Consider the following 24,531-nt stretch of genomic DNA (forward strand, 5'->3'; position numbering starts at 1 on the left):
TCTTTGAACTCCTGAGCCTCACCTTCTGCCCCAAAGTCACATTTTTCTCTAAATATACTGTGATATGTGGAAGCTAAAGATAATTTTGTCATTTTTTTCTCAGCATCATGGTCTCCCTTTAATGTACAAAGAGAATATAGATTACAATATTATATTAGTGGTAGGTTTGTAATTTCTTTCTTGATAAAATACTGCCTTTTGTCAAAATAATAAATGGAATTTATGGAAAATCCACAACTATCATCACACTGAATAGTAAAGATTGAAAGCTTCCCTTCTAATATCAGGAACAAGACAGGTGTGTCTGCTCTCACCATGCTAATATTCATCATTGTAGTGGTAGCTTTAGCCAGAATAATTGCATAAGAAAACAAAAATGGCATCCACATTAGAAAGGAAGAGGCAAAACTAGCTCTCTTTGCAGATGACATGATCCTATGTATAGAAAACTCCAAAGAATCCATAAGAAAGCTACTAGAGCTAATAAACAAATGCAGCAAGGTTTTAGGGTACAAGATCAACACACCCCAAAAAAATCAGTGTGTTTCTATACAACAATAGTGAATAATCTGTAAAGGAAATTAAGAAAGAAATTTGGTTTACAGTATCATCTACAATAATATTAATAAACTCTGTAGTAACAAATTTAACAAAGGAGGTGAAAGACTGAAGATCTAACTAAATGGAAAGAAATCCCATTTCATGAGTAGGAACACTTAATAGTTAAGATGTCAATACTACCCAAAATAATCTATAGATTCAGTTTAATTCCTATCAAAATTCCAACAGCTTTTATGATAGAAATGGAAAATCCAGTCCTCAGATTCTTACAGAATTGTAAGGATCCTTGAATAGCCAAAACAATCTTGAAAAAGAACACAGTTGAGGACTCAAACTTTCCGATTTTGGAATTTACTACAAAGCTACAGTAATCAAAACAGTATGGTATTGAAATAAGGATAGATATGTAGATGAATGGAATATTATTGAAGTCCAGAAATAAACCTATAAATCTATAGCCAATTGATTTTTGACAAAAGTACTGTGTTTCCCAAAAAATAAGACAACAGGGTCTTATATTTATTTTTCCTCAAGAAGACACCCTAGGGCTTATTTTCAGGGGATGTGTTTTTTTTTAAAGTACGGTACAACAATCTACATTTATTCAAATATACTTAAGTCATCTTCTTCTGGAGCATCAACATAACTCTCCAAATCCCGAATTCCATCCTGAATTTCTTGTGACTCTTTATTTCCTTTAGAACCATTAGCCCCAATCTCTCATGTTAAGCAATAGAGCTCTCATGGGGCAGATGAGAAGAGCTGCTCATCTTCTTTACCGCTCGGTGACTAGTGACCAAATGAAAAATATTGTATGATTCCACTTATATGAAATATTTAGAATAGACAAATTCTTAGATACAGAAAGTAGATTAGAAATTACTAGGGAATATGGGAAGAAGAGGGTGGAGATTTGTTTCTTAACTGGTTATAGTTTTTGCTTAGGATGATGAAAAAATTTTGGAAATAGAATGTGGGGAGTGCTTGCATCACATTTGGATATAATTAATACCATTGAATTATGTACTTAAATGGTTAAAAGGGCCAGTTTTATATGTACCACAATTTTTAAATGTCATTTTTATATTATCTCAGCACACATAAAACTTTGCACAAAATTAATACCTTTTAATATTATTAATAAAATAGTTTTTAATAACAGATTACATACATATACTCTTGAAATGTCTATCATTACTCCAACCTTTACAAATTACCATCCCATATTCCTTCTCCCAGCAAGTTCAACAGTCACAATTCTTCATGCTGCCTTTGCATTTATTTGATAAAATGCATGTAGTCAAAAGTATGACATTTATTAATCAATCACTGACTTGAATAATTCATTTCCTCTTGAAATCTGTGCAAATGTAGGCCTTCCCTTCATATTGGATTTATGGACTAATGATAAAGATGGAATCATTTTCTAAACAACTCTATTTTGTGAGAAAATAGGAACTAAAGATAGTGTTTAATCTTGGTTAATGTGTTAATCTGTATTGGATCTCAAAGGTGATAACTTTGTTATATGTCAGAAATGGGGCTATCACCAGAGGTACTCATTCTCCTGCTCTCAGCTTTTATGCAACCATTCTACAATTTGTTTACCAAGCTGCATGTTCCTGGGTATGCTTCTCTCCTTAGCTTCATATGACTTTGATTAGCTGTGCATGCTAACCACTGGTCACACTTCTAAGTTTCTGAGCTTGATACAAAATCACATATTTGTTGCAAACTGTCTTCCCAATTTCCAAGCATAATTTGCAAAATTCTGCAAGTGAGTACTTAACTAGTAAAAGAATATCTAGAAGAGTTTCAGGTGCAATTTTTCTTATAGTAGAAATTTGAGAGTATAAATTAATATCAAAAATGGTGGCAGTGGTTGGGAGTGGATATAATTCAGCAACTCAATATTTATGTATACATAAAAAATATAAGTACATTATTAAGAAAATTTTGTCATAGTTTTATATTCCTATAAGTCATGATGGAAATTAAAAGGTAATAATATTTGCCAAACTAGGATTACTATAATGATCCTGAATTGACCATAAACTTATGCTGAGTTTGAAGGAACAATTAGTTGTCATTGTAATTGTTGGTAGGGCTTTTGCATGGCCTCAGAATTGAAAAACTAGAGATAAATTGTAGCATATACAAGACAACTTTTATGTAGAATTTTCAGATATGTCTACTTTCAAGGTTCTTCAGAAGTTAAATTCTCCAATTGTGTTAATGAGACTTTATGGGAATGGCAGATCAAGTAAATTAATATGCCATTTGCATGCATGGGACAGAGAATGAATGAGGGAAAAGTTGGACAATATCTACTCTGATTGCCATTCATAAGAATATATTAATAGTATCTTTTAGATTTTTTTTGAAAAATATACTCTTACCCTTTGGCTTGATTGGATATATTTTGACATCAAAGCATGTTCTATCAATGGAATATCAGGCCTTTACTATCTTGGTTTGTGACTAAAGCATATTATATGGCCTTTTAAAATTTTAAGTTTAGAAGTAGAGACATGATTATGTAAGAAAGTTAATCACATGGAGAAGAAAAGCAGTTATTACTTTGCATCTTAAGATGTCAGTTCCTATGGTTTCTTTTTATAAGGCCTCTTCTTGATATTGTATATTTTCCCTCTAGTAATTGTAATGTAGGAGGAAGTATTATCAAATGTGCATAACCACACAACGGTATAAAAGCTGCAATTACAAATTGAACTTAGTTTTTATGACAATTTTCCAAGTGCTTTTGTTATTCTTAAAAATCTTACTAATAGTCCACACAATTATTAACCACCTCCTGTTGTGGTCTGTTCTCTGCAAGAAGATTTAGTCATTTCTTCATTTTATGCAGAATTAGAGTAAATATGTGAAGAAAGATGACTTAGTGCTCTTTAAAGCTGAAGCATATTTGATTTTCTTAAATGTGTTAATTTGATAGTGGGCCTAATATTACATTTTTAAGAGATATATGGTATAATGGGAAAAACATTGTTTTTTGACAAGACCTTAACTTTTCTCTGTATTTGCCATGTCTTTGACATACTTGCTTCCACTCCCATACCTTGAAGTTGGAGATATTATCTGCATTGGAGATATTATCTGCATTGGTTATTGTGAACCAATAATTGAGATTTTCTTTGTGTGTATGCATGTATATATAAAAATTGCATATTATAGAATATAATTATATAAATAATATGCTAAATATATGTATTATAATTTATATAACACTATATAAATCATAAAATGGTTTGCAAACATAAGTATGATCACTGTTAAAAGCATTTACCTTTGAATAATATTAGTTGTTCTCTATGAGTTTAGGGACATAGAAAATTAAGTAGTTTTAAAAAGGCTTGTAATTGTGTACTTCAGAGAAGACCTTTGAATGACTTCATTTCATGGAATTGGTAAAGTACATATCTTCCCCTGAAAGAATGTAATATTATAATTGCTACGCCTAGCAAACCCTTAAATGTCCTTAAATGGAGCTTTTCTTGATGTATTACCTAAAATATTCTTACATATTCATTATTAGTTTATAGAATTTTAACAACCTTTCTTAGCTAGTTGAAGATTAAAAGAAGCAAAGTGTAAGTAGAGTAGCCTGTATAATCAGATATTCTAGCAAACAGCAAGGGTAAGTGGCAATAAGGAGAAGAATATGAAAACTTAAAGAACAGATGCCACTCACAAAGCACCATTTGTGTAAGGCAAATAGACATAAATACCCAAAGAAATTTTGAGGTTTCTACTTTATTACTGCCCAGACTTTATAACTGACCACAAATACCAAGGAAATGTTAAAATGTATTTGAAAATATGTAACATATTGGGAGATATTCCTTAAAATGGTAGAAACTAAATGTTTTATTGAAAGAATGCAACCTTTATCCATTCAAAATATTAATATTAGCTATCCAGAATTAGTAATTTCTCAGCATTATAAGCAGCTGTTATCTTACTGTAAAAATTATCCAAAACTCATCCAATCAAATTTCTTACTTTAGCATTATTTCCTAAAGAATTATATATCTTTACTGATACTGAGTTATATTCTCAATAGGGCCATAAACTGATTCATTTTCTTACATACAAACTGTTCACTAATTCTCTTTATAATTGACAATTGGAAATATTCGGATCAAATCATTAGCATATGCCTATTATTCTAGAATAATCACATTCTGGCTTGAAATAGGTCTCAGTTTTATAAAAAATTTTAGACTGCACCAGACTTCAGCCAAAAAATATTTTTTCCCTAACCTCAATCCCTTAGGTAGATTACATTTTTAGAGTTGATCTATTTTTTCCCTACCCTAGGAAGAAGAAAAAACTATTGAATTGTTCGTTATTCCTCCTAGAACCTTTCTCAAAGCCCTTTTTATTTAATTCCCAGTGCCCTTTTTATGGATGTAAGGATAATTTATAACATTTTTGTAATTATTTCTCAAAATATATCTTATTTTCATATGCATTGACTGATCTTATAAACTCAAAGATGTTTACTAGTTATATAAACATTTTGTAGATAAAAAGGCCTTAGAAATCAATCACTTAATATGTTTTCAAACTACAGAGAAGAAAGTTTAGACACAGGGAGTTATTCATTTATTCAAAAGTACTTGTTGGGTATCTAATGTGTGCCAGGCACTATTCTAGACATCATAAATACAGTAGTAAAATGCCAAAGTCCCTATCCTACTTTGCTTCTTGTCTTTGCTGTGGCTGTTATTGTCACTCAGTTTTTTTCTGAGCACTTATTTTCTTTTAGTATTCTCTCTCTCTCTCTCTCTCTCTCTCTCTCTCTCTCTCCTTTCTCTCTCTCTCTCTCCATATATATAATATGTATAGTATCTGTCTATACGAACTAGAATATGATCTCCATGAAGGCAAGGGTATTTGTCTGTTTGGTCATTGCTGTATCCTCAGCTTCTAGCATTTAGAAGGGACTCAGTAAATGTTTATCAAATGAATGAATAAATTGAGTGAAAAGCAGAATCCATGAGCATATGGCATTCTGAAAGCCAAGTGAAGTGTTTTCAGAACAGAATGGTCATCTTTATTAAATATTGCTAATGGGAAGGCAACATGAAGACATGAAGATGGGATTTGCTCCAGTACAGTTATGATGATTGGTTTCAGTGTAGTTGTGGGACAAATGCCATAATGGAGTAAATTCAAGAAAAAAAAGCCATGTGGGAGTAGATTCAAGATTGGATAATGAGAAGAAATAGAAAGAGATTATTTAAAACTCATTCAAGGAATTTTGAGAGTTAAGGAAATTGAACTGTAAACAAAATAGGGATATAGGCAGTCAATGAAGGCTTTTAAATTTTTTTTTATTATGAAAATTTTAAATATACATAATAGTAGATTAGGACAATGAACCTCTTAATCACTTTATACCCTTCATCTATAAAAAAATACCAACATTTTGCCATGTCTATTTTGTTTACTCCTATTTTGTTGTTGCAGAAATAGTTTGAAGTCATTTTGGTTATGTATATTTCAGCATATGTCTCAAAAAAAAGAAAAAAAAGACATTTTCTTATATAACCTGTTGGCTATAAACACACCTGTTAAATTAACAGTAATTCTGTGATACTATAAAATATAGATTCCTTATTTTTGCTTCAATTATGTTTCAAATAAAAGTTTGAATTTGGATCCAACCAAATTCTAATTTACATTTGATCATAATATATATTAATTCTCCTTTTGTCTGGAGAGTAATCTCTTCTTTATCGATAAAGCTGTGTCGGTTGTTTTATAAACTATACATTCTTGACTTGTCTCTTTGCTTCCTTATGGTGTCATTTATTTCTCTGTTTTCTGTATTAATCTCAACTGTAATGTAGTGTTAAATGTTTGATTAGATTTAGGTTCAGTTACTTACTTCATAATTGGTGCTGTGTACCTCGTATTCCATCACATCAAGAAACACATAATACTTAGTTTTCGTACTCTTCATCATGCTAATGTTGATCATTTAAGTCTGTTGATGACACTCTGGTATTTCCATTGAAAATTCCCCATTTACCTTTTATCTAATGACTTTATCCATTTATGATCTTTGCTTAAATCAATTGTTTTATTCAATTTGCAAAAGGGTAGTTTTCTAATTCTGCCAATGTCTTTAAAAATTGAAGGGATTATAAGATGTTTTCTTGTGGTGGAAATGATCCAATAGAAAAAAATTATGATGTAAGAAAGAATCTGATAACTGGAAGAAGAGTGGACGTGGTAGGTAAGAGGGGATGGAGCCCAGTGCACAAGTGATGGACTACCTTAGATAGGAGCAGGAACTTTTTAAGTGATTTGTCCAAAGTTACAGTAGCACATAGAGAATATGTTTTTATGAAATTTCTATAAAATATTTCCCATAAAACCTATTTGATAATTGTATCTAATTTTAGAAACCTGTCTATTTGATATTGTATGTGAAATCAAAACTTAAAGCCCCTTCACACTTCACTGTATTTGACATTGAACCTTCTTGTTGCAGTTATTATAATTTGTCCTGTAAAAGTGCAATTTAAAATTAATGATGTCTTATATACCTTAATTCTTACATTATACAAAATATGAGCATTTACTTTTATGTAACTGAATTTCAGTTCTTGTTGCTAGTCTATTGCAAAGAAAAGTAAATGCTACCGTTAAACAAATAAAATGATAAATAACTGGCAGTTTAGTGTACTAATGGAGCCTAAAAGCCTTTAAAATGACAAAAAATAGCAACTTCAATGATTTATAGGCTCATTTTGTTACAGTTTGATCATATACCTGACAGTCTTTCTTTTTGTGACTTTCTCCTAAAAATTATGGTTTTGTGTTATCTGAGTGAAAAGGCCATTAGAGTTCAGTAGAAGAATATGACAGCGTCTCTTCTGAGGATTGCAGCATTTCCCGTTGGTAGATGTAGAATGTCCTTTTGTCTTTCTCTTTTTTGTAGTGATAGTTCTAATGGAAATACTATAATTTAATCCTCAAAGAGTATGTTCTGCAACTGTGACTCTGAACTATCTTCAAGTGTCTCATACATGCCATTATATGAAGTTTAGTTTTAGACAGTCATATTTCTTTATGGCTCAGTGATTTCCATTTACTATCTGTTTGTCTATACAATCTGAAGAGTATTGGGTTTACTGTGAGGTCTGATATGGTATGTATAATGTCAAACCAGAATTTTAAGACAACATAAATTTATTATCTCTTTATAGTTACTTAGTGCTGTTTTGTTTAAAAATAATTTTCGCTGTTTTAAGTTCAGCTGTTTCGTTGTCCTCAAAAGAGCACTCTGCATGTCTTCAAAAGCAGGAATGTAATCTGATCTATGTTTTGTGTTGTCTGCTGACCTGGATAAGAACACTGTGCATTAGCTACATTGATCAGTTCCCATCCTTTGTAGTCATTTATTGGATACCTAATACAACCTTGTAACGACTCCCTAGAGTATCCCTATAAATTAGATCATTTTACTCAAGAACCACAAAGATACATCAAAATAGATAAGAATGAGAAAAGCTGATTAAAAGAAACAGGAAAAATTAAGTCCACAAATTCACATTATGTTTTTCAAATTTTATCCATTCTTATAAATCAAAGCCATACTTTTGCTCTCTATTGAAATACTTTGTACAGCCTAGGAAACATTCTTCATAGACTTGAATTATTATTATTTCAAGTGTCACTTGAAACTGTTCATGCTAATTAAAAAAAATTGTACATATTTTAATATACAATTCTTTTTAATTTTTTTTACAATTGTTTAGAAAACATATATTTCTGAAAAGTAAGTTTGTTATATTGCTGCACCCCTGGGCCACAGAGCTCCAACCAACCCCCAACCCCTGTCTGTGGAAAAATTGTCTTCCATGAAACTTAGGAAGTGGAGTGGGCACAGGGCAGGCAGTGAGAGGCAGGCCAGCAAGTGTATTTACAGCTATTCCCCATCGCTCACATCAGCGCCTGAGCTCCACCTCACCCACCCCATCCATGGAAAAATTGTCTTCCATTGCATTGGGACACTGAGATTCCGGTTGGTTTCAGATTACAGATTACCAGGCTGCTGCAGTAAGCCTCAGAATAGTCTGAAAAACTATTCATTTTTATTGCCTTCCCACAGTTTGATTTTAGTCCTGTCTAGCATCATATATCTACATTTTATTCACTAGATATGAAACAAATATGATTAATAATACCTCTATCACATTTTATTAATACACTCATGAATTGATGGGCACTTGGGTTGTTTCCATAGCTTTGCAATTGTGAATTGTGCTGCTATAAACATTTGAGTGCAGGTGTCTTTTTCATAAAGTGACTTGATCTTTTGGGTAGATACCCAATAGTGGAATTGCTGGATCAAATGGTAGATCTACTTGTATCGCTTTAAGGTATCTCCATATTGCTTTCCACAGAGGTTGAACTAGTTTGCAGTCCCACCAGCAGTGTAGGAGTGTTCCTCTCTCTCCGCATCCACGCCAGCATTTGTTGTTTGGGAACTTTTTGATAAAGGCCATTCTCACTGGAGTTAAGTGATATCTCATTGTGGTTTTGATTTGCATTTCCCTGATGATTAGAGATGTTGAACATTTTTTCATACGTTTGTTGGCCATTATTCTGTCTTCTTTTGAGAAGTTTCTGTTCATGTCCTTTGCCCATTTTTTGGTAGGGTTGTTTGATTTTTTTCTGGGTGATTTTCCTGAGTTCTAAATAGATTCTAGTTATCAGCCCTTTATCAGATGTGTAGTTGCAAAAATTTTGTCCCATTCTGTGGGTTGTTTGCTCTCTTGACAGTTTCTTTGGCTGTGCAGAAGCTTTTTAATTTCATTAGGTCCCATTTGTTTATTTTTGTTGCTGTTGTGATTGCCTTAGGGGTCTTAAAAGTGGTATATGTATACCATGTAATACTACTCAGCTTTAAGAAACAATGGTGATATAGCACCTGTTGTATATTCCTGGATGCAGCTGGAACCCATTCTACTAAGTGAAGTATCTCAAGAATGGAAAACCAAGCACCACATGTACTCACCAACAAATTAGTATTAGCGGATCAACACCTAAGTGGACATATAGGAGTAACATTTATCGGGTGTCAGGAGGGTGGAAGGGGGGAGGAGGGGACGGGTGTATACAACCACAACGAGTAAGATGTGCAGTGTTTGGGGAATGGACATGCTTGAAGCTCTTACTCGAGGGGGGAGGAGGGCATGGGCAATATAAGTAACCTTAACACTTGTACCCCCATAATACGCTAAAATAAAAAAATAAGATGAAATAAAATAAAAAATAATACCTTTATCAATTATTCACAAATTTCAAGTTTCATAAACTACTTTTAAATTTCATTTTGAACCCTGATATTGTCTTTTTATTCAAATTATATCTTTAATAAATACAGCATTTATTCATCTATCCAACAAATATTTCTTGTGTTCCGACTATATGCTAGGGGCTATAGTTGGCTTTGGGTATGCTATAGCACAAAACAAAACAAATATACTGTCCACCATGTAGAGCTTACATTCTAGTAGAAAAATGAAAAAAAAATAAACAAATATAAAATATCAGGTAGTGATTGTTGCTATCATTCAAAGAAGAGGAGGATAAGCAAGATAATAGCTTTACCATCCATGTTATCTTCATTATTTTTCACATTATATCTTCTTACAATTATCTGACTTGGTATCTGATTTTTCCCCTGAAGAGTAAGCTTTCTGAAAGCTGGGTCCATAGATTTTCATCTGTGTGTTATCAGTTTCTAACCCTAAGTTCTTTTGTAAACACTCAGTAGGTGTTTGTTACACCAATGAACGAGTGATTTGCTCAGAACTTGTGCTGGAAATCAAAAGGCTTTTTTGAGACTAAAACAATTAGAAAAGAATGATAAAAAGGGACATGTATGTTTTTTTTATGTTTGGTTCAATTGAACATTTTTAACTTAGAGTTCTATTATTTTATATTATTTTATTGGCATCATTGTATCATCCTTTTTCATAGCTTTTAAAAAAATGCAAATAAGGAATGTTTTCTGAAAAATAATCTTTTATTTACAGGTACTACTGAGCGAGTGTGCTTGATCCAGGGAACAGTTGAAGCACTGAATGCAGTTCATGGATTCATTGCAGAAAAAATTCGAGAAATGCCCCAAAATGTGGCCAAGACAGAACCTGTCAGCATACTACAACCCCAGACCACCGTTAATCCAGATCGCATCAAACAAGTGAGTGTTTAGTTGGGAAATCAAAGAGAAATATCCACAGTATAAATTCCTTACAAAAGAAGCCTTAAAGTCTTAGAATAAAAAGCTGTGTTTTTTTCCCTAAGCATACCTAAACCTACCAGAATTGTCACTTAGTTATTTAAAGACTATCAGGTTCTTTTCCTTAGATTGATCAATTAATTTATTGATAAATTAAGTTATTTATTTATTACTGTGAAACTTAAGAGCACTTACGTGACTCTATTTTTTGTGATGGCCCTTTTTAAAATTTATAGACACAAATTTTATTAATATATAGAAATTTAATCTATTTAAAATTATATCACTTAATTAAATACAAAATTAAAAGGAAATGATATCCCCAGAATTTCTAATACCCTATTTTTAGTGATATTTGTAGTCTTCAGTATAGTTATTATAGACTCCTGAATATAGACTCCTGTTTTGTTAATTTAATTGTCATGTTCAACATTTTTTAATAAAAATATGTATAAGTAAATTTGTGTACCTAGCATACAGTCCTTTGTTACAAATCAGCTATTATGTTTTGTATAACTTGTGTAGTATTTAAATATATGTCATTAAGGACTAATGTTCATTTTGAATGTATGAGATTTTCTGTAAAAAAGTTTTTACTTGATAAAAACCATTGTGAGTTTTTAAGATTGAGTAATGGCTGACATGATGTAGGGGGAAAATGACACTATTTAATGTTAAGTTAAGGTGGGTTCTTCCACCACAAACTCTTACATCTATAAATTTATTTGAATCTTTATGTTTATAATTACTGTTTCTACCTTTGCCCTTTTATAATCAGCCTCTTAATTTGTGACTTAATCTTGCTATCAATAGAATATGCCTCCAAAAGAAATGTACTATTCTTCGTTAATTCACAGAATATTTCATTTACAGAATATTTATATTCATTGTAATAAATTTGAAATGTAGCTCAAAATCTTATTAATTTCATGTTTCTGAATTGAAAAAATATTTTTATACTGAACAGTGTTATGAATCTATTATAATTTTACCAGTATATAGATAAATGTAATGCTGACTAATCAAATATAGATGTAAAATCAATAATTAGGCTATATATTTTCAAATTATAAGCTAATATTCAATTTTCTATTAATTACCTTTTTTAAAAATCCCTTTATGTTTAAATCATGAGTAGGTAGCTGTTATTCCATATAAAATCATTCATATTATATTCTTTGTCAATGTCAAATTGTTCAATTTGTATTCTCATCATAACTTTTAAAGGCAGTATCCCTTAATGTATACATGGAAGAATATAAATATTTTAAAGTTGTAAACATCAGTGAATTTTTTTGTTCTTTACAGCCATTTATAGTTTTGAAGTGTTTATTTTATCTACAGTAGATGAATACACAGAGTAGTTTAAAGACTGATTACTTGAAAGTAATACCATGAATTTATCTGGATTTTAAAAGTAGGAGTTTAGTTAAAGACCTCTGGGTTAAAATTATCTGGGGCTAATAATCTACAGAATAAGCACTGAAGTATAAAGTCTATTGATTTTCTGCCTTAATTCAGCCTGTTCTTCCATTTCTTTTGTAACTTCTGTGAGACAGTTCAAACATTTAGGGATAGAGGTAAACATCTTGATTGTTTTAAAACATAAAGTGTGGTTCGAGTAGTATGATATCACTGGCAATTTTTTTAGGACAATGATATTAATTTTTATTTTTATAAGAACAAATATCTAGTACCACAAAAATATGGTCTATGAATCATTGTTAAAATTCCAGTTTTATATATGGCAATATAAGATTTACAGGCAATCGTATATCCAGTGTCAGTATAGATTTATGAAGACTAGAATTTTAAAATATTTGTTTTATTTTTATTTGCCTTTTTGGATGATGTTATTTAAATTTAAGATAAGTGTTAAAAATAATAGTGTTGTGTATTTGTGTTCATTTGTAAGCCTTATAGAAATTCATGGAATTAAAATTGTAAATTATTTAATATTTTCATGTGATTAATAATATATGTGAAATAGAGTATTATTTAAAATTATCAAAAAGTGAATGATAAGTCTAGTAGGACAATATATTTAAGAATTAAATACTTTCTTTGTAATATAAAAATTGAAAAATTTGCTTGAAAAATTGTGAAAATTGGAACATAATTTCCAAGATTTTATAGATCAACAGGAATTTTTATGCCCTAAGTTTGGGATTCTCTGACTTTCTGGGTATTTAATGTAGTACTTTTTACTTGATTATTCTCTAAATAGTGAGTGAAGTATATAAATTTAAATACCATGATTTTATTTCTGAAGAAATGATGCTGTTATTAAGTATAAAATAATTATGTCTAAAATAAATTATTTTGCAGTAGAATAGATAGCATATTTTGTATGATCTCTATATGTGTTTAAGATTTTAATACACAGAATCGTAATAAAGTTTCTTGTTAAGTGATAGTGATAGTCTTTCCCTTGACCAAGAACATACAATTACATTTGCTTTGAGCTTCACTCCTAAAGTTAATTTTTTAAAATAATTTTTAAAACCTTTTATTAACAATTTTCTTCTTGGTAAGATTGTTTAAAGAATAAAATTGATTTTAAAAAATGCTGGAGCCAGAATATCTAACTTCTGCATTGAAATGGATTCATGTTGAATATGAAATTATGGATTTTGTTGTTTCAGTTATTAAATTTGTCCATTGTTTTTGATTGATAATTTTAAGATTATGCTCATTTAAAAGTACACCTTATATGTAGTTAGACTTAAAATAGACTTAAAAAGTCAAATATAGTTCTAAACAAGACTTACTTTAAAAGTTATCGTTTCACACCATCTATTATGGACCTAATAAACTATTGTATTCTGAATTGTATTATCTAAGTACGGTTGATAACTGAGTAAATTGCATGAACCAGAATATTCTACCCAAATGAAACCTGCTTTATTTACTGAATGGGAGTCCTCAAACAATTATAGTTTCTTAGGAAAGTAAGTACATACTAAGCTCACAAATCATAGGAGTAGAATGATGAAAGCTAGCCTGGAAGCCTTATATCTAATTTCATATATAACATTTTATGAAATATTCATTTCTTTTTTTTTTTTCTCTTTCTTTGCTCAAGAAACTGAAATCTATATTCATTTCTTAATTCACATATATTTTTAAGAAAAGCTACATTAGGAAAGAGGGGGTTATGGACATTTAAAGAATTCTCTTGAATTAAAAAAAAATCAAGATATCAAGCAAATATCATTTAGCCCAAAGAATTTTACCTTAATTGGCAAAGATAGCAGTTGTTAATTTATTTATTCATTATTAATTCATTCAATCATGAATTTATTAAATTTCTTCTTATTGAATTGCAAAATATAAAATTGTAGCCTTTGCCCTTGAAGACTAGTTTGTGAGGTAAGTGCTGAAAATAACTTATAAAAATGTAAAAATGTATTTATTTACCAAAACTATGGTAAAACAATATTATAAAAGTTCAGAGGAGTACGAAAGAAAAGGAGACTAGAGTGGGTTAATAATCATGTAAATAGGTGAAGACTGAACTGGACCTTGAAGATTGTACAGAAATTGAGAAGAAAGCAAAAAGCTTATTTTAAGAAGATGAAACAATATGGATTTGGGAAGATGGATATCATATTTGTTGAATAGTAAAGACACTGTCTCAGCAGAAGTGTAATATTTATATTGGAGTTCAGAGAAAATTAATGTTAGATAGGATGGAGTCAGAGAGAGGAGAGCTTTGGTTGTCTGGCCAAGAGACCTTCTACAGACTACAAATTATTCCTGATATTTTCCAAAAGAGTCCTTTTACTTTCCCTGGAAGGCTTTGCAAAAAAGAAATCACTTCTGCATTTTGGTCTTTTTTGTGTTAAAAATCCAAACAGACTCTTAGGATATGTGTAGATACAGCTACTATTAGGAAGAGAAAACTATGAATTAACTAGTTCAGATGTTGGAAGATAGTTCGAATGTTGGAAAAAGGGAGCATGTTTTTCAGAAATGAAAAACTAAAGATGGCAATTACATTTTAAAATATTTTATTTATTTTTTAATGGCGTAGTATACAGGTTTATTGAATAGAACTAGAAACAGGTTTGGGAAGGTGATTACTTAAGTAATGTTATTCAGCTAGTAATAGATTTTGAATTACAATTGAGATTTGTTCTTTGTTGCTGTTTTTGCTATATATATATAAATATTAGAAGTTGTTGATAGTATCTTGCTGTAGATTTGCTTAAAAGCAAGCTGTAATTATTATAAACTTTATTTATAATAATATTCTCTGACCCAGCAAAATTGTCCCTTGTTAATAAGAATTCATCCCATAATTTGTAATAACTTTAGTTTTTATTTCCAAAAGCCTAGTTATGTCTATATTTAACTAAATACCTACTGTTAATTGCTTGATTTTAAAAATAAAAAACTATTTTATATTCCAAAGAATTAATTATTTTAAAATTATTGAAATGCTTAAAATCTGCGATAAGCATCTCAGCCTTCAATGTCTAAAGAATTCTTAAACAGCCCTTCAAGTTGTATAGCTTTAAAAAAATTATACTTTTCCAATTGAAAAAGAAAGTGGTGCTAAAAAATGACTCTGTCCTTCATATTCAATATTTGAAAAATGTATAAGAAATTAATTTTTGGATGAGCATGTGCTTTGTAAATGTTATAACAAATATATCAAGATACTGATGTTATGTGGATATTCAGTTAATTGCATCTTCATGATGTATACAGAAAATTTTATTAAAGGGTATTTAACCTGAAAACCCTAATCTTTAATTAACTTTGCACAGTAAATGGATATAGTTTGCTTATGAAATATTAAAGAAACAAACAATGTACATTTATATTGTACAATGAACTGTTTCTTATGGATTTTTGTTCCATTTATCTGTGTAGTTGAGAACAACTATTATTTCTGTTTCATTAATTAATATAATCTTTTAAATTAAAGGTATTACTTTAATATATTTATATTTAACTATTTATGAAAGCAATTTTTTCCTCCTAGTATTTAAAAAAATCAACTGAAGTGAAAACTTTCTGGAATATCTTTATTATTATAAATAGAATTTGTGAATTAGGAGATGTTTTGTGCTTTAAAGTATCTATGTGAATAATATATAGAAAACTCGTCACATCTTTATTTCATTACATTTTCATTATTTTAGGAATTTAAACCAAGAAAATATATTTAGAGACAATATACTGTGACATTTCAACAGTCTTATCCCTTTAAGCCCAAACAACATTGCATAATTTTCACTTGTTTATTTAATACATTAAAATGTAACTTCTCATCAGATTTTAATGTTTAATAACCCAAACTTGAATTGTTCTAAATATATTAATATTATCCATAAGTGTAAACCTATTGCATTTATCACTGTGAAAAAGAAATAGCATCAGAATTATTAAGGACAATTTTGATGAATGTGAGTGGTATCAATTATTAATACATGTCCAATATTCCTTATATATGCCAAGCAAAAAGAAAGGCAATAAAAACATCGACAAAAGATCATATTAATCTAAGTGACTACAAATTCTGAGCCATTTGATATTATTATTTTTGCCACATAGTTCTTTGCAATAAAGACCTTGATGAAAATTTCTATCTAGGACAAAGTGGATGTCTTAGTAAACCTATAGTACTTCAGATCGATTTTATGCTTATGGAAATAGAAGAGCCCAACACATATAGAATCTTGCTCTTCTGTAGGTTAGTGAACTTATATTGAACACATATTGGGATAAATGCCCTCTAGATTTATTTAACATCTGTTTAGTCAGTAACCTCATTATTAGTCTGATATTAGTACACAACATATTTTTTAAAGTATGCTAACTCCTCCAAAGTATACTGTGTAGTAACAGTAACCAGAGGTGGGAAAATAAAACCTTTACTATTCAATTTATAGAACAAAATAATAGCATTAAGTCATTAGAATATATCCTAGCATAGTATTACATGGAAAAGAAAGTGTTAGGGAAATTTTTAATGACTGAAAATGAAATCTCTCTGTAGAAATGGCAAGAATTAATTATAAAGAGCAAAAATAGAAAATAAAGGATTTGAAACCTTTTGTTTTTTAAATTCTTTAGGGTTTTCTGACTGTAGCTCTCCTCCCTCTTTTTTCTATTCTATGATTTGATAAAAATCTTGGTTTGATTCACCACTAAGTCTGATTTTTCTCAAAATATCTTAGGTTTTACTTAAGAAGAATCAGGAATTATTTGAAGAGTGGACTACATAAAATATGATATGAAGTTAGAACCAATCTTATTTTGCTAACGGAGGGGAATGAGTTAACCATGAGCCTGTAAATTTCTTACCCTTTCTTTTACTCTTAACTGCTTTATTTGACCCAAATTAGAAGTTTTGAAATCTTAAATACAAAAATATGACTTTAAGTAATTTCATCTACTTTTCCTGATACTGCTGAACCTTTAAAGTTATGCTTTTGCTCATATCTGAGTAATTTTGATATATATATATGAATATGAAATGTTCATATACAATGTCTCTATAATATAAAAACCTACCTCATTTTACCTATTAAGAAATATTATCTATTGAGGATGATACATAAGCAATACTATTTTGCTAAATAAACTTATGACACTTTTTAAAAAAGAAAAAAGCTTACATTTTAAGGTCATTCTATTAGACATGAGAAGTTTTTAAAATATGTTAATGAATTGCTCAACATATATATGTGGTCTCATAGAACATATTTTATATATAGTATATATATATTTAGAAATGAAGTGAACAAGAAATGATTTCTAATTTTTTGTGTGTTTAGTTTTAATACAAGCTGATGATACTACAATATATTAACTCTTCCTCTATATTAAATTTACTGTTTAGCATAAATGATAAAAATATTATGGCAATTTGTTATAATATCATTAGTTACCTGTTTATTAATATGAAGTTAATGTTTACATTTTCAGACGGGCTCTAAATTTATTAAAAATTAATATTTTAGAAGATAATGTGATATTAAGAACTCAAAACTGCAAATTTAATTGCTTTTAAGTATGGATCCCTAAATTCATGTGGAATCAACTTGTTGGTGATGTTCAACATATTAAGTAGGTGGATACTTTTATGCCAAAGTAAACTTCATCTCACCACTTCTTCAAATCTCCGACTGTATTCATTTATAGGAAAATGACTCTTTTAGTTTACTCATTAAACTTACTGAATTTTTCTTTGACATCTCTTTTCCCCCAAGAAAACAAGCGGGAAAGAAATGAGACTACTATTCATGAATATGGTCAGAATACCTTTAGTACTCATGTGAATTTTTATCAGTCACCATCATGATTTCAAGTCATGAATTTATTTTTACATGCTTATGCATGCATATTTACACGCATTAGTTAATTAATCTTAAATTCCATTAAATTTGAATGAATAGGAGAAAAATTTGTTCATAGGATTTTGTTCTCGCTATATTACATTTTATTTTATTTTGTTTTATTTAAATAATCAGTTTAAGGCTTATAAAGGTTGATTTGCTCCTGAACTGCTTTGTTCCCAGACATTGCCATCTTCCCCAACTACCACCAAGTCCTCTCCATCTGATCCCATGACCACCTCCAGAGCTAATCAGGTACAGTATCATCCTGTCATCTACACCATACTTTTCACGGGTGATTGCCTGCAAACTGGAGAAAAAGATAATGGTGGGTTAAGGATTTATTCGTTCATTCACATGTATGCACCATGATCAGATTCCAGATAGCCTAAGAAAGAAATAACAATTATTCCTAAGAATTTATATGCATTTTTAATTTTAGGTAAAAAAAAAATATTCAGGTGGTAGACAACTAGAATTTTGGATTTTCTTTTAAAATTGTGACTACTTTATGTAGCTCTGAGGGTTATTTATTGAGTTGGTGTGTTTAATCTCCCTTACTGTATCTTCCTAGGACTCTTAGTATGTAAGTTAAGGATATCATATATGTAAAAAATAAATGTATAAATTGAGCAAAGGTATATCTTTAAAAGTGAATGCAATTTTATTTGCTTTTTATTTGAGGTGTTTTCTTATAATGTAAAAAAATTAAAACTATTTTGAAAAGCATTTCTAGCAATCTAAAAGTAACTGAAAATTGGTATCTGTGATAATTTTAATAATGTTTAACAACTCAGGAGAAGGTACTTTCTTAGTATTTAAGAAATTCTAAGCATTTTTATTGCCGGAGTGGCAAACTTTACTATTAGAATATATTTTATTAGTTTCATTTGATGATTGCTTTGGTTCTAAATATTTAGAGGTCATTTTTCAAAAGTGTAGTTATTTTTGCCAATTTAAGGAGATTATCTAAAATATTTTATGTACTTCAGAGCCATACTGTACTTTCAGCTTGACAAATGTTGAATAATATATTTATTAAAATGATTAAACACATTTTCATTTTGTCTGAGTTGAGCTTCATTTAGGTGAGAAATGTTATTTTCTTTAATATTTTCACTTTTTTACTGATACAGGGCCTTTTGGGATTATTTAAATTTTAAACAAAGCTGACCTTTTTAATATATTTTTCATCTAATTGACTAATTTGCTAAATATATTAAATGTGGCTTTTGCATATTATCTTATGTAATACCATCAGAATTATATTCCTCCTTTGTTGATTCTAATACATTTGTAACCTTAGTAAAATTTTTAATATAATAACTGGAAGCAAAACTGACATTTAGGATATTTTTTTTTTTTTTTTTTTTTAGGATATTTTGTATTAGGAATTTGATTTTCATTTTATGCAATAGTGTTCCCTTCAAACAAAAGTACTTTAAAATGCTCACATTTTAGCCCAAATAAATTGGTTAGTAAACTACACATCTTAGTGATGTAACCCAACACTTCTCTTTGAAGGAAATGGTACTACATAAAGTGAGAACCAAGCTTAATATTACAAACATGAAGTTAAAAAGCATATATACATATCACTCTACATACCTTGCCTTTTACATGAGCTTTAATTATATGGTATAGAAAACTATTGGGAAAACAACTGATTTTGTGTTTTTTTATTTCTCTTCCGCTACATCATTCTTTCTTTTCCAAACAAAAACAAATGAGCACAACAGCAATAAAAATAAAAGTAATGATTTTTCTCAAAGTAAAAAAAAAAAAATCCTGGGTCAAAAACAGAAAACCATCTTAATAATTTTGTCTTTGAAACTAGAAATATATTTTCTTTCACTTATTTTTATATGAGCATGTGAATTTTTATAAAATTTGATTTCTTAAAAGGCTAATTATATGTTTACATTTGCTTATATTTTTGCTACTACTTTCACTGAATTCTGCAAAATCTAATTTTGCTAATTTGAAATAAGTCATTTGTGATTTTATATTCTTTCTACTGTACTCTGTTATATTTGTTACTTGTACTCTATTTTCTTCTGTTCTTATACCAAGAAGAATAATTATCTTCTGGATAACATGATGCAAGATATGAGAGAAGAACAAAATAAAATCCTTAATTCATTGAAGGAATTATACTTATCATCAATCTTTCATATTATTAGTAGTTTGTAATCATTCCCATAATATTTCCCAATAGATTGTAATCATATGGTAGGACAGAAGGAAACGTGCTTTTTGTTGTTCATTTGGACTTTAGATTACACAGCTCACATTTGTTTTTTGTGGATAGTCCTGATTAATTTAACTTCACTATATTGGTTTATATCTGAAAGTGTAACCAAGATGGGAAAGTACCTTCTAACATGATAATATTCAACTTGTCATAATTAAAATAGACTTTTCAACATATAAGAAAATAACTTTCATAACTGGTTTACGTTTAGTTTTACTCTCACCTGACAGTTTAGCAGGTATGTCTCCAGTTTTACAAACTGGCAGAAATGGATCAATGCCAGAGATTTTTCTCTTAGATTAAAATTATTGTTTATGTGTTATAGTTAATATGGCATCCTCTGCTATTAAAAGTAACTATAAACTTTTTCTATTTAAATTATTATAAACCAATATAACGTGCCTCCAAGATGACTAACATTTGTGTTTTCATCAATATTAGCTAAATGAATTACGATTGAGTTCTATTTCTAGAATAAATAGTTTGTGTTAAAAACTAACTGTGATAAAAAGAACTAATGGACTATCAATATTCAGAAAACCCAAAATTAAAAAGCACAGAAAACATTTCAATGAGTAAGTTTGATCTGCATTTCCAACTTTTAAAAATATCTTCTATTCTGTTAAAAATGATTACATGTTTTAATACGTTTTGAATTTTATTTTTTACCCTATAGTGTTTTTAACATGTTTCCACAGGTTAGACTAACAGACTCTATAATTTTGTGCCATAATAATTTGCTCCTTACAATTGAAGGACTACCATATGAGAAACCTTATAAAATAAATGATGGTTAAAATTTGAAGACTAGAGTCAATATGCCTATTATCAAATCCTTATTCTGCCACTTACTTGCTGAGAAACTGAGTTTTGAGTCTCAGTCTCCCTATCTTTGAAATTCAAATAATAGCATCTCATAGAGTTGACATAAGAAATAAATAATTAGTTAACTATACTTAGAACAATCTAGAATGTAATTTTTCTCCATATGGTATTTTAAATATAAAACAAATTTAAGATATAGCAAACAGAATTAGATTCTTTAAAGCAACATGTTTAAACTTTCTAAGAAAACCTAAAAAAAAAAAAAAAACAGAACCAGTAGCATTCAGTTAGTTATTTGTACTAAATTATTCAGTCTTCATTAAGGTTCAGCAAAATGGTTTTGTAAATCAGTCAATAGTACTAAAAATTAAATTCCAGTGTTAATTTTAGGTTCCTGGTTGTAAGCTTTCCTGGAATTTTCGTAAAATTTCAGGAAAAGAAAACAAAAAGAATGATTTCAGAAATATGTGCTCTGTAGACATTTGTTTATTTACTGATGAATTTGAAATTATATAAAAATATTTATCAAAACATATAAAACACATGAAAATAGGTAACTCATATAGTACCCTTGCTATGGTTGCAGAAAAATGAAACTAAATGTGACTGATCTAACTTTAAATTCATGGCCACAAATCTTAAATGGACTCAGTTCTGTCAATCATAAGCCCATTCACTTTCACATTCTTTAGTTGACAGTGTCACAAGTTCTCCTCTCTTTTCAACTCTGTATTAGTTTTCTATTGCTGTATAACAAATTACTACAAACTTAGTGTCTTTAAACAATACACATGTATTTTCTCATAGTTTCTGTAGGTCAGGAGCCCAGGCAAGACTTAAGCCAGGCAGGCCGAATGAGTCCTCTGCTGGTGGTCTCACATGGCAGTGAAAGTGTCAGCTAGGACACATTCTCATGCAGAAGCTTGACTAGAGACTTCTCTGCTTCCATGTTCATCCAGGTTGTTGGCAGCATTCAGTGTTTTGACTAAGAGCCCTGACTTTTTACTGGCTGCTGGATACTGGCCTTCAGATCCCACAGGCTACCCGCAGTTCCCTACCACATGTCCCTCTCCACAGATACTTCACAGGTTGGCTATTTGCCTTTGGCAAGGCCAGGAGGAGAATTTCTCTCCATTGTATGCTAGAAGGATGGAATCTTATATATTGAACCAGATCCTACGAATGACTTTCTCACCGCCTTTGCACTAGACCATAACTTAATTATGCTAGTGACATCTCCTCATTTTTGCCATATTCTGTTGATTATAAACAAGCCATGCGTTCCACCCACATGGAAGTGGAGAGGATTATACAGATTGTAAGATCAGGGGGTAAAGATAATGGGGGCCATGTAAGAATTGTCACTACCACAACCCCCGAATATCTCCTGCTTCTTCCTTTCTCCCAGCTAATAACCTTACTTCCTACTTCACAGAGAAAATTGAAGCAATCAAAAGAGAACTTCCACAGACTCACACTAACAAATACTTAATGTACCAGCATTTATACCCACATATTCTGCCTTCTCATCTATTACCATAGGTAGATTTCCCCTGTTCCTAAGACCAGTCATTTCAGTTGTACGTTAAAGCTCATTGTTTTTCCTTCATTAATTCTACCTTCTGTCTCCTTTATCTTTCAAGTTTCTTCACTCTACAGGATCATTCCCATCATCATACAAATATCTGGTTTTTCTCCCATCTTAGAAGACCAAACAAAGCTTTTTCTAATGCTGCTTCTCACCAGCTAATACCATATTCTTTGTAGCAAAACTCACGGAAGTATTATCTTTACTCTTTGTTTCCCAGTTTCTGTCTTACCATTCCTAAATACATTTCAGTCAGGTTTTTGCCTCCATCATTGCTCCAAAACTGTATGCCCAGGACATCAGTCATGACCACATTGCTAATTCCAATAGTCTGTTCTCAGTCTGCATGCTTTGTGACCTATCAGCAATATTTGTTAACAATTTATTGCTTCCACCTCCTTGGTAAACTTTCTTTACTTGGCTTTCAGGATACTTTATCCTCTTGGTTTTCCTCCTGCATTGTGCCACTTTGCCTCTTCTTGGAATTTGTTGCTATTTCCTTCTCTTATCCCCATCTATTTAATGTTGGTGTGCTCCAAGTCTCAATACTTGGGACTTCTGGGTCTACACTTTTCTTTCTCCTCATCTAATACCTTGGCTTTCATATGTTGACATCTACAAAATTTATGTCTCTGATAAGAGACAGGTCTACTATTGTCTTAGTCCATTTTGTGCTGCTATAGCAGAGTACCTGAGACGGTAATTTACAAAGAACAGAAAATTATTTCTCACAGTTCTGAAGGCTGGGTAGTCCAAGATCAAGGCACTGGCATCTGATGAGGGTTTTCTGACTGTCTTCACATGGCAGAAGAGAGAAGGGCAAAAGGGGGATGAATGCTGTGTTTCCAATGGCAGAAGAGACAGAGAATGTACTTCTGTAAGCTCTTTTATACCCATCTTATGGGGAACCTGTGGCCTTGAGGGCCACATGTGGCCATCCTTCAGTGCAGCCTTTTGACTGAATCCAAATTTTACAGAACAAACACTTGTAATAAAGGAATTTGCTCTGTGAAGTTTGGATTCAGTCGAGGGGGCACACTTGAGGATCTGGAAGGCCACATGTGGCCTTGAGGCCACCGGTTCTCACTGGCAATGAATTTCGGAGGGGACAAAACCTTTCAAACCATAACAACTATGAATGAATGAAGCTTAATCCCTGTGATTTCTCAATGAACATGCTTAGTATCTAATTTTATGTTCATAATTTTAAATTGTATATCCCACATTTGTACCCTAAAATTATATAAGCTTAAGGACCCACATGTGTGGATTTACCTTTCTCTCTAACGCAGATCTCACAGTAAAACTACAGGCTATATCCAGTTTTCCACTCAGCTTTTCCTCTTGCATATCTAATTACAATCTTAAATTCAACAAGTCCAAAAATCACCCCAAACCTATTCGTTTTAAAGTAAGTCAGAGTTTTTTTTATTCCTTTTCCTGTGCCTGAAATAGCTTACCATTTTACCAGTAAAAGCCAAGATCTCCAAAATACCATTTTGTTAACTTCCAAGATCTGGCCCTTGACACATTACCTCTATTCCTTTATTTACTACTGTTCACCTCCTCATGCACATTGGCCCAGCCACATTGACCTGGTTCCTTTTCCTTGCATACATTAGGCATACTCTGTCCTCTGTATTTTGCTCTGTCTTTTTTCTCT

The 24,531-nt window shown here is 30.6% G+C and overlaps 1 protein-coding gene across 4 annotated transcripts in view; it reads left to right on the top strand.

Moving 5' to 3' along the window:
- Positions 1–24,531, top strand: part of NOVA1 (NOVA alternative splicing regulator 1) — a 146,727-nt gene that overhangs the window by 102,659 nt on the left and 19,537 nt on the right. For 2 of the 4 annotated variants that reach the window (XM_012773485.3, XM_012773487.3), the window contains exons 3-4: positions 10,644–10,810; positions 18,385–18,456. In XM_012773485.3, coding sequence (XP_012628939.1) covers positions 10,644–10,810; positions 18,385–18,456 — 239 coding nt within the window. The remainder of the gene's footprint in view (positions 1–10,643; positions 10,811–18,384; positions 18,457–24,531) is intronic. The other 2 variants (XM_012773486.3, XM_076004141.1) reach the window with 1 other exon arrangement.

Source organism: Microcebus murinus, chromosome 6, assembly GCF_040939455.1.
Source record: "Microcebus murinus isolate Inina chromosome 6, M.murinus_Inina_mat1.0, whole genome shotgun sequence".
Taxonomy (NCBI): domain Eukaryota; kingdom Metazoa; phylum Chordata; class Mammalia; order Primates; family Cheirogaleidae; genus Microcebus; species Microcebus murinus.